Below are 11,506 nucleotides of genomic sequence, written 5' to 3'. Positions count from 1 at the left end.
AACGCGGTAACATATCCCAAGAAATTTCCTCAGAAATCCAAGTCACCTAAAAGTGACCATCCCAAGTTGGAGGCCAAAAAGACTATCTTTCAGAAAAAGAAGGGCAAGTGCCACAACTGTGGGAAATGGGGTCATTTTGCTGCAGAGTGTAAACAACCTAAGAAGGCTAAATCTGACACACCACAAAAGGAAGCTCATATGATGGTGGGCAGTGCTGCGCCTAAGACTTTTATTGCCATGTTAGGCAATGGTAAGGCCAGTACTTCTTCAGACTGGTGGTTAGATACAGGAGCCACCTGCCATGTTTGCAACTCGAAGAAACTACTTACGGATGCTGTTGGCGTGAGAGAGACCGTTACAGTGGCTAGTGGAGCTGAGGCAACGGTGACTCACACTGGAACTGCGAACCTGGTCCTTTCTTCAGGTAAGATACTAACTTTAAAAACTGTTAAAGTAGTTCCTGCTATTCAAAAGAATTTAATTTCTATTAGTCTTTTAGACAATGCTGGCATGTGTTCATCTTTTTTGGGTGGTAGAGTAACTTTAACTGTTAACTCTTACTATTTTGGCTGTGCTTTCTTAATCGATGGTATGTATAGATTGAGTTTAGCAAATGAAACCGTTAGTCAGGTTAGTTCCACTTTAATTGATCCTAAGTTGTTACACACTAGATTGGGACATGTGAACTATAGAAAATTGGTCAAACTTGCTAAAACTTATAATATACCTTTAGATGTGAAGTGTGTGCACAAACCAAGATCACTAGAAAACCTTTTCGTTCGGTTTCTAGGAGCACACAACTTTTGAGTTAATACATTCTGACCTCTGTGATTCTAAAAGTTTCACTACTCGAGGTGGTCGGAAGTATTTAATCACTTTTATAGACGATTTTTCTAGATATTGTCATATTTATCTCCTAAAATCGAAAGATGAAGCTTTTGATAAATTTAAAATTTTCAAGAATCGTGTTGAAAATCAATTGAACTTGAAAATTAAGCGATTTAGGAGTGATCGAGGAGGAGAATACACTTTGACAGAGTTCAAGGAATTCTGTGCCTCTCAGGGCATAATACTTGAAACTACTGCTCCTTACTCACCTCAATCTAATGGCATAGCTGAACGTAAGAACCGGACGTTAACTGAAATGTTAAACTCTATGTTATTGACAGCTGGCATGCCTACTAGCTATTGGGGAGAAGCAGCTTTAACTGCAAATCACATCCTGAATAGAGTACCACACTCTAAGTTGCCCTCTACTCCTTATGAGTTATGGCATAAACATCCTTGTAGATATGACACTCTTAAGACTTGGGGCTGTATTGCTTATGTGAGGATACAAGACCCTAGAAGACCTAAGGTAGGACCTCGAACAAACACTTGTTTATCTAGGTGGTGTAGAAGATAGTACTGCTGATCGGTTTTTGGATCTATCTACCAATTTGGTTATAGAATCTAGAGATGCAGTATTCTTTGAGAATAAATTTCTTAGAGATCATGGTTTGAACCTGCCTGGCAATACTGAGATGGTTACAGAATCGCATGTAGAGTTTGAACAGAATACTTCTGACACCTGTCCTACACTGATTTCTACATCAGAACCTTTAAGAGTTTCTACAAGAGATAGAGTACCCAAGAACTTTGGTGAGGACTTTGTGACCTATCATATAGAGAATGATCCATCAACCTATAAGGAAGCGATGAGATCTAGGGACTCTTTGTTGTGGGCAGAAGCCATTGATGATGAAATGAGCTCTCTGTTACAAAATCAAACTTGACAGCTAGTCGATTTGCCAAAAGGGGTTAAGACTGTGGGCTGTAAGTGGATTTTGAAGAAGAAACTTAATCCTGACGGATCCATAGCTCGGTATAAAGCACGTTTAGTAGCTAAGGGCTATACTCAAGTCAGTGGGATAGACTACTTTGATGTTTACTCACTGGTCTGTCATTTGGCAACGATAAGAATTCTTCTTGCTTTGGCTTCTATTGAGAAGTATGTTGTGCATCAAATGGATGTAAAAATGGCTTTCCTTCATGGAGACCTCACAGAGGAAATCTACATGAACCAACCTGAAGGGTTTGTCATGGAAGATTTCGAGAACAAAGTTTGTAAGTTACACAAATCTTTGTATGGTCTTAAACAAGCACCTAAATTGTGGCATCAAAAATTTGATAAGGTAGTAAAGAGCTTTGGTTTTCAGACCAGTTACTCAGTTAAATGCCTTTACTATCGTTCTGTGTCGAATAAGGTTGCGATTATTTGCTTGTATGTAGATGATATGTTGATTTTTGGTTCCGATCTCTCTGTAGTGAGTAACGTGAAAATCACTTTGGCTCAAGAATTCGACATGAAAGATCTTGGTGTGGTTGACACCATTCTTGGTATGAAAGTAAGTTTTGAAAGGCAAGGGATTACTCTTAGCCAAGCCCATTATATTCAAAAACTACTTTCTACATGGGGATACAGTGAGTGTAAACCGATTGAGACACCATTTGATTATACCAAGAAGCTGATCTCTAATGAAGGAGACAGTGTGAATCAGTTAGATTATTCTAAACTGATTGGTAGTCTCATGTATGCTATGAGTTGCACTAGACCAGACATAGCCTTTACAGTTGGCATGCTGAGTCGTTTCACTAGTAATCATGGCCACGAGCACTGGGATGCCCTTATGAGGCTGATGAGATACCTTAAGGGTACTCAAGGATATGCTCTATGTTATAATGGCCATCCTCCTATCCTGGAAGGGTATTCTGATGCATCATGGGGCTCAGAATTAGGAGACAGTAAATCTACCAGTGTTTATGTTTTTACACTGGGTGGAGCCGCTGTTGCATGGAAGTGAAAGAGACAGACTTGTATTGCTCTGTCATCTATGGAATCGAAACTTTATGCTTTAGCTTCTACAGGAGATGAAGCAGAGTGGATAAGAGATCTGATCCTGGACATTCCATTGACCCATTTAAAGATTAACTCTTTAAGTTTGTTCTGTGATAATCAAGCTACAATTACGATTGTGAAAAACTCACTCTTTAATGGTAAGATGAGACATGTCAGGCTGAAACATGCCACGCTGAATTATCTTCTAGAATAAGGTATTATCACTTTGGTTGATGTGAGATCGAAGGATAATATGGCCGATGCTCTTACGAAGGGACTGAACAAAGATCGAATATTCAAAACTGTGGGAGAGATGGGGTTAAAGACTGTGTAGATGTGTCTTAACCTACATTCATATTATTTTTGAATTTTTTGAATCTCCCTATCTTGGCCAAGATAAGCACTTGATATGTTTCAATGATGTTTACAGTTATCTTTATGTCATTCCACATTTGATGACATGTCCTTCTTGGGAAAGGTTGTTTCATTCCAAACTTGATGATACAGCTTAACTCAATTCGGATATGATGCCTGTAACATTCCAAATGGAAACATGAAATGGTTCTTTGTAAAAGAAACTATATAGGTCTTGTTCTTGATTGAAACTTGACATTGATGCTTATTGATATTAATATTTGTTTTTCAGCCATTATGAAATTGTACTAAGTTCTTCTGGTAGAACTAGATACTTTTAGTAAAATATACAAATGATTGGATTCATTTTTTAATGAAATTCATATTTGATAATTTACAGGAATTGGCGAAAATGGAGGAGATTGCCTCAATTTGGATCTTGATGAGGATGACTTACTTGATGAGTGAATCCTTATAGCGCACTGTGAACTATTATTTTCTTTTCCGTTGATTAAATAGTTCACCTACATATGAAACTGCTTATGTTTGAGTTTAGATTATTTCTAAAACCTTTTGGTTATTCTTTAAAGTATTTTGTTTTCAGTTGGATTACAAATCTTTATTGATATGGTGATATGGATGCTTCAATAATTTTGTTTGGACATCACATTATCTATCTATTGGATTGTGCTATATGTAGAACATAGGAGGAGATTGTTGGGTATATAGAATATAACCCATGTATGTTCTAATATAAGCCCAATAGGTAATGGACCAGGTGTAGTGGGCCCATTTGGGCTAGAGCCCATTAACCTCTTATAACCCTAGTGTATCTCTATATATAGGGGCTGGAGGCAACAAACATGGTATTCCAAACTAGATACCTTGGGTGTAATGCTTTAAGCATCCTTGCTTAAACCCTAATACACTAACAGCTAATGCATTCGGGGAGAAGAATTTTTGGCCCAAAGTCTCTCAAAAAGAGGGGAAAATCCCTTACTTTGAGAAGTTGGAACTTGAAGATGACTGGATTAAGCCGGGAAATTTCCAAAATCGAGATTGGGCCCAGAGTAAGACTTTCCTGATCTCTTGCAATGCCATTCTGATCAGATCATCCGAAACATAACCCCAAAGCAAATTGGTCACAGATTTTCAAGAACCACAGCATCTGCTCAAGACTAATGATCATAATAATGGTTGTAAATCGTAAATTAAATAGTGTCATATCGTAAGTTTTGAAGGATGTAAATTGTACGATTTGACCTTTTGATCAGATCTGATCTTCCAATCAGTGCAGAATTGGACCTTGGATGAGGGCTTAGTGTTACACTTCAGTGTCAAGGTCTCACCCATGGTCTAAGTTTCCGATGATTTGGGATTGTTTACATTCTCTATCCTTGTTCTAGAGTCCAAGTTACATCTGTTCTTATGAATCAGGGATTGTTGTACTAATGAGTTACCTTCTGCTTTGCCAAGGGACCATCGTAGAAGGCAATTCCCGGGTTAGCTACTGCATGAGAGTGCAGTCACTTCAGATTAAATAAATGAATAAGACAATCTGTTGAAAAGGGAGCCTAAGTAGCATGCAACATCACCCGCAAAATGCCTTCTGTGATTGTCCCTTACAAATCCCATATGAAAGAGATTGTGTGTTCTTCTTATATATAGAGTTAATATTCAGAGTATAGCTGATACACTGAAACCACATTGCAGATAGATGGAGCCCACAACCTTAAAATAATCGGTTATGAGAGTTTTAGGTGCAACTGCATTTCTCTTTAAAAGAGTCTTTCTTCTTCTTTTTGGATGGAGATATGCAGATGGGTTTTAGTTTGTTAATAAAAGCCCTTGGTTAGAAGAAACTAAACCACGCCTATCATTCTATTTACTAATGATACATGTGCTCCCCTACCAACTTTCAGATGATGGTCAATCACCCTGCTTAGATTAAAAGATCTATACCTATAGATTCTTAATTTGTAAAATATTATTAATCAGCTTGAATCATTGTTTTTTTTATAATGTGGTTTGAATGGGATAAACGTTATCAGCCACCGTTAAGGCTGATACTTGGTCTTTGTTCCTAGCGATATCTTGCCCGGGCATATAATAACTACAGAAGTTCAATTTTTCAGTCAATCATGGACCCAGTTCAATTGTTCAGTCAATCTTTGACCCGAAGTACCAAATTGACCATGCAATCTTGATTTGGAAGGTAAGAACTAGAGGTTATCGGTCACCGATTTTGAAATACGTACCCCATACCGTTTTCACCTCAAATAGGTGTAAATTCGTTCCAACCCTTGCTGGGTAAAAATTGAATTAATAAGGGATATTTTAGTCAATTAAAGATTAGGATGAATCTAACCGGGGGAGGGTTTGGAATGTCGGAATCAAGAATTGGTATCAGCATCCCATTCTATTCCTATTCCAATTCTCTTGTTAAAGGGAATGGAAATTCCGATTCTAGCATTTGGACAAGCACTGGAATTCATCAAGAGAATCATTCTTGATTTGATTCCATTTCAAGCGTTAGGATCAACACCATAATCGAATCAAAATTTCAATAAATTTTCTGCTAGTTGCAGTACTTCTAGTAGCACAGAAAGAAAAGAATTCATTGATTAAAAAAAGAGAAAAAATATTTTCTATTTTCAATGATAACGAAAGCAAAATTCCAAAAACATGAAGCTTTCATTTTGGGTCTCCTTAGTTAAGCATTTTCCTCTAAGCAGGCCATTTTGAAATGATTTTTATTTATATTCGGCATTTCTTGAAAAAATTGTCAGCTCGATTTTTAGCTATTATTGCCAAAAATATTTTAGCTATCAAATAAAAACAGGCATGTCTTCAAACAGGTATTAGAGAGAAGAGGGCCCTTGCACGTCACTTTCATATTTGATGTCATTCTCAAATTTGAGAATAGCCGCAACAAAAAATGAGAAAAGAAAAGACAAATCTCATTTACCACATAATAACATCACAGAGAGGCGGAAGAAATTACTGGTGTAATCAATGTTGGAAAGGGATTGTAAATCCCCGGGCAAGGATTTCGAGGCGCAAGCCTAGCAACAATTACAAACAAAAAATTTCTACATTCCTTGTTCTAAACCCCCAGGATCCTAGAGTCCGGATTTATCATTCACGATGAAAATAAATACATGGCTTTTCTAGTAAGTATCTATGGCTTTTGATCTAAGAGAACAAAGTGTGTGCTTGTGTGTGTGTGTGTGTGAGAGAGAGAGAGAGAGAGAGTTTTAGGTTTTCCAAAACAAAAGGAGCGAGAAGTTTTTTTTGGTTGTTCCACTCTATTCGAAAAGAAACGTGCGTGCTGTATATATTTTGTGAAAAACCATACTTTCCGTTTAGATGTGATCTGCTTTTTGGAAGTATTTTAAATGAGGGCGATGATAAATTCACACCGTCTGTTGGATAATTCGCACCACTTTTAAGGTGAATTGTGGCAGACTTTAATGCTTTTTGATGTCAATTCACGTTAAAAGGGGTGCGAATTATCCTAAAGAGGGAGCGAATTTATCATCACCCTTAAATTATTCACAATAATTATCTCCAAAGAGACCTCAACATCTCTCCCACTCTGTCTCTCATCCCTTTAACTAACTGCCCAATCATTAATTAGTAATTGATAGATATTTTCTTGTTGGAAACAAAGTGAGGGAGAGATGGAGAGGAAAAAACATGACACATATGTTTTTTTTTCTCCTCTTTTTTTCTTTGTTAGCTCAAGGGTTCCCATGGGTTTAACTAATCACCTTTTCCTTGTTGTTTTGATACTAGCAAACCCAAATTAATTAGCATTTATGGACTAATGTGTTGCCTTGTAGTGTTGTGCTTTAGACAGAAATCTCACATGTCAAACCAACTTAGCACATTTCAACACACTGCCATTGCTTGAGGATCAACATGTACCAAATGACGAAAGGAGCTTACAGACATTGAAGGCATCAACATTTAAAGATATCCAAGCATAGAGCTCAAGTTGAAGATCCCATAAGCAAGCCTTGCACTCAAGTGAAGATCAAATGAATGCTAAGTCAAGAGAAGTGTAAGAGAGTGAGTTTTTCTGCTTAGAATGCATCTTCCATCTCTCTTGTGTTTTCCTCTATCATTCAAAATATACTTCAAATCTTTTAGAACATATTTTCAAAAGCATAAAACAAAGGTTGCAAAAATTTCAAACTGGTTTCGAACTTAAACTCAGAATATAGACCAGACCGGTCGACCGGCCCTAGTAGGGTCGACCAACCAATAAGCGATTTCAAGCCCTGTTAGAAACAACATTTGGGGAGTGGTCGATTGGACCCCTCCATGCACTGCTTTTTAAATACAAACATCAGCCCTACGGCGGACGACCGGAAACCCCCCGGTCGGCTGGCCGGCCTTGGAAAAAAAATATAGCCGTTGGGGCTATAATGGTTACTTGCATTCTGAGCTTGCTTTTACCGAATTGCCCCCAGCGGCTAGTTTGACTTGGAACTCCCTATATATGCATGGTATTGAGCGAATATTTCTTCAAGGGGAATATCTCTTCAGGGGGGAATTGCTTCATCTAAACATGGGTTAAGTTATTTTTCAAGGAAATATATTTTCTAGTGTAATAGTCTTACTCAATGTAATAAATATGGGCTACCCTTGTGATCCAAGTCTACTTACATTCCAATGGGAGTTTTTTATTTTTTATTTATTTGGTAAGCTGGGGTTAGGCAGACCCCGACCAGATATATTAAATAGAAAGAAAGACGTTACAAAGGGGGCCTAAAGCGGGGCCAAAAGAAAAGAGATACATCAAATAAAGCCCAAAACCAGACCAAAATAAAATAAACAACATTCTGAGAAATGGTCCCAATGAGCACCTCTTGCATCAAGAGGAAGGCCGAACCAGTAATGAGGAGCGAGCAGAGAGGAGATCCCTGAGAGGGCCTCCAATGGGAGTTCCCTATGGAGAAGATGGGAATACCTTTCAACACTGAGCTAATGTGGGTAATGCATTTTATTTTCAATGTGGGTAATGCATTGGGAGACTAGAGAACTGAAGACCATATAAGACAAAGGGAGGCCCCTGCATCTCGTTACTCATCTTAGTTTTTTTCTCTACACTGGAAAAAGAGGTTCTTCACCAAAACTAAAATGCATGGGGGTATTAATTTAGTTTAAAATGGCCTTGTAATCATGAACTTTATAATACATATAAAGTATCTCTATATCTGGAGAGACCTTAAAAGGTACCTGGACACATACCATCTTCCCATTGGTTTTAAGCAATCATAAGACAGGAAAAGGCAGCTTCTACGAGGAAGCAAAAAAGGAAAGAAAGCGATAAATGCAGCCGTACCCAAAAAATAAAAAAAGAGGAGATCTGTGGTGGCCTGTTGAATTATTACGAAAAAAAACCCTTTAGTCCTAATGAAGAAGATGAGTTAAGTGAATGCAAACCAAACCTAGCAAAAATAAAAATTTAACATAAACCTCAATAGACACATGAAAGATGTGAAAGCTCTCATCTACAATCGAAGAACACATGGAAGAAAAGATAGGAATAATGAAGAAGAATAAAGATTAAAAAGTTCTAACTTTCAAGAAGGTACCCAAGCAGAAGCAAACACAACATTGTGTCCTTTCCATGTAAGCACAAGACCATCTTCATCCTTCTTCAAACCCCACCCTGCAGCATGCTCGTCAAGCATATTTTTCACCTCCAAAACCGCTTCTTCGCCAAACGGGACCGCCTGAAAGTCTGTGCTCCTCATCCTGTGCACCCACTTGCTCTTTGGCTCGAGCCGCTCGACCCGTTGCACCCCTTCGTTCGCAATTACGTTGTCAATCTTCCAGCATATATCAGCTTCATACCATAATCTTTGCTTACTTCCTCGAGGAAGGAAAGTTTCCACAGAATCAAATGGAATCCAAAGAAAATTAAAAGCAGATCTTAACCTAGAAACCAAGTTGTTTGAAGTGAAGTCTGCATCTTCATCTACTAGAATTACAATGGTTGGGTCTAAGCCCCTAATGGCGTTAAGAAATATCGATCTAAACGATGAAGAAGGAGAAGAATCTAAAGAATAGGGAGTTGGGTTTGTTTCAGAAATTGTACCTAGGGTTAGGGTTTCGTCAGGGACATAATGCATAGACATCTGACAGTTTATCACAAGAGCTTCTCCCTCCAAGAAAACTAGTCGTTGGGATTGAACTTGTTCAATTAAGAATGAATAACCGTCCAATGAACTTGAAGGAATGATTCTAAATTCCATCCCAACATTCCGAGACCTCGCAAAATTCACAAGCCTTGATCCTAATTCTTCATAGGAAAAATTGAGCAATGGAGGGAAATTTTCACCAGTGCAAGTGACAGTGAGTCTGATAAAGGGAGGCCCTTCGGGGCGGTTTGCGAGGGAATCGATTAATGTAGGGATTTGCATACAATGGGTTACACTAAAATCAATTATATGAATAACCGAAAATCCTTCCACGGCGTCTATAATGGCGGCATTGGCGGCTGAAAATCCAAAACGGTGAAATGGGGTGAGATCAATGAAGGTTGCCAGCTCGATTACTGAGAATTTATGGGTTGGGATTGCGAGATTTGAATTAGAATAAGCGAGTGAGGGGAGCATCTTGCAGCTTCCGGTTTTGGCAGCACGGGCAATGAGAGCACGGAGGAAGAAGAAGCCGAGGCGCTGGTTGGAATCGCCATCTGGGGTGGCAATATTATTTAAGACCCATAAAATTTGTTGTGCTAATGTGGAGTCATTGCTGTCGATTGCAATTGCACAGTGGACTAGAAGCTGTTCCATGCAATTCGTGTCGGCGGGCCACGGATGGGTCTGATAAGATGAGTTCTTGTTCATGGTAAGATCCGAACATGGGCCATAAAATGGTGGTGGTGGTGTTTGAGTGAATTGCATCATGAGGAGAATTTCAGTTGAGTTTTGAAGCAGGAGTGAGAACTGGAGAATATCAGAATAGAGGTGAAGGACCAGTGGGAGAAAGGGACCAGTCGATATTGGGAAACGAACCTTTTGTGGGTATTCAGTATATTAATTGGGAAAATTTTGAAAATGAATCAAGAAAATAGACAGTTCAGCTTTTGGGGATTTTTAGTTCTTCGAATGAAATGAAAAAAGGAGTGAACAAAGGAGAAACCCACATTCCAAAAACAATATTGAAGTCGAATTCCATAAAGATGCCAAGAAGTGTAACAGCTTTTTCATTTGGAATCAGAGTGCAATCAGGGGATAGTAGTAGGGTTTTGGGAGGTGGAAATTAAAAGGGTATCAGAGAGAGAGAGAGAGAGAGAGAGAGAGAGAGAGAGAGAGAGAGAGATGTTATAGGGGTGAGTTTGTGTTTGTTTTTGGGGGCATGTGAAGTTGCCGGCCATGGGGTTGTCTGTATGTGGGAATTGAGTTTTGTCATGTAATGTGGGAATTGAGAGAGTTGTGGGGGATCACGGGACATATCATGAGGAAATCATTTCGAACAGCTCCTATTCAAGCCTCTCTCGGAGTTTAACTTAGTGTTGTAGATTTGTATTGGGTTGAATGGTTTTACAATGATGTTGAGGGGATGAGATTTCTTTTGATTGAGAATAACACAACCCTTTATTCCATGTTGGCATCTAACACAGCCTCTCTCTCTCTCTCTCTCTCTCTCTCTCAAGGCAATTTGGCAAAAAGCCATTTTGTGGTTGATGGGGTGTGAAAACACCAGCCTCTCACAGGCCGCCACCTGTCCCAGAGTAGGTGAGCTGCAGCCTCTCACAGGCCGCCACCTGTCCCAGAGTAGGTGAGCTGCAGCCTCTCACAGGCCGCCACCTGTCTCAGAGTAGGTGAGCTGCAGCCTCTCACAGGCCGCCACCTGTCCAGGACACCTCACCAGATTTTCCTATAAATAGAGGATCAAAGCTCAGACCAATGGGTAATGAAAAATCCCTTCTCTCCCTAAAAACTCTTAGACATCTCCCCTTCACTCCTGCTCATACTGACTTGAGTGTCGAAGGGCCTGTCCGGAGTAAAACCCGGTCTGGTCTTCTGACCTCGCTTGCCTTGTGCAGGACTCAGCCCTCATAGCAGGACTCGTTCTCGACCACCTCACTCCTCGTTCACTCCGGTCTCTTAGGACTCAGCTCCCCTAGTCATCCAGCTCAGCTCTCACGTCACTGCTGTACCTGTTACCGATTTTAGGTCTAACAGATTGGCGCCATCCGTGGGACCGCAGAACTAAAAGCTGTCCTTACACATCCCACTCACAAAAATGGCA

At 39.4% G+C, this 11,506-nt stretch overlaps 1 protein-coding gene across 1 annotated transcript; it reads right to left on the bottom strand.

Annotated features, from left to right (window-relative positions):
• Positions 1-8,073: 8,073 nt before the first annotated feature.
• LOC143851504 (GRAS family transcription factor) lies at positions 8,074-10,385 on the bottom strand. The gene has a single exon (XM_077360963.1). It carries the CDS (start codon positions 10,156-10,158, stop codon positions 8,827-8,829), a length of 1,332 nt encoding a protein of 443 aa, XP_077217078.1. The 5' UTR covers positions 10,159-10,385; the 3' UTR covers positions 8,074-8,826.
• Between the last annotated feature and the right edge of the window lie 1,121 nt (positions 10,386-11,506).

The sequence above is a fragment of the Tasmannia lanceolata genome, unplaced genomic scaffold (genome assembly GCF_043159265.1).
Source record: "Tasmannia lanceolata isolate RefF3 unplaced genomic scaffold, GAP_Taslan_0.1 ptg000018l, whole genome shotgun sequence".
Taxonomy (NCBI): Eukaryota; Viridiplantae; Streptophyta; class Magnoliopsida; order Canellales; family Winteraceae; genus Tasmannia; species Tasmannia lanceolata.
This window is presented reverse-complemented; position numbering and strand designations above follow the sequence as displayed.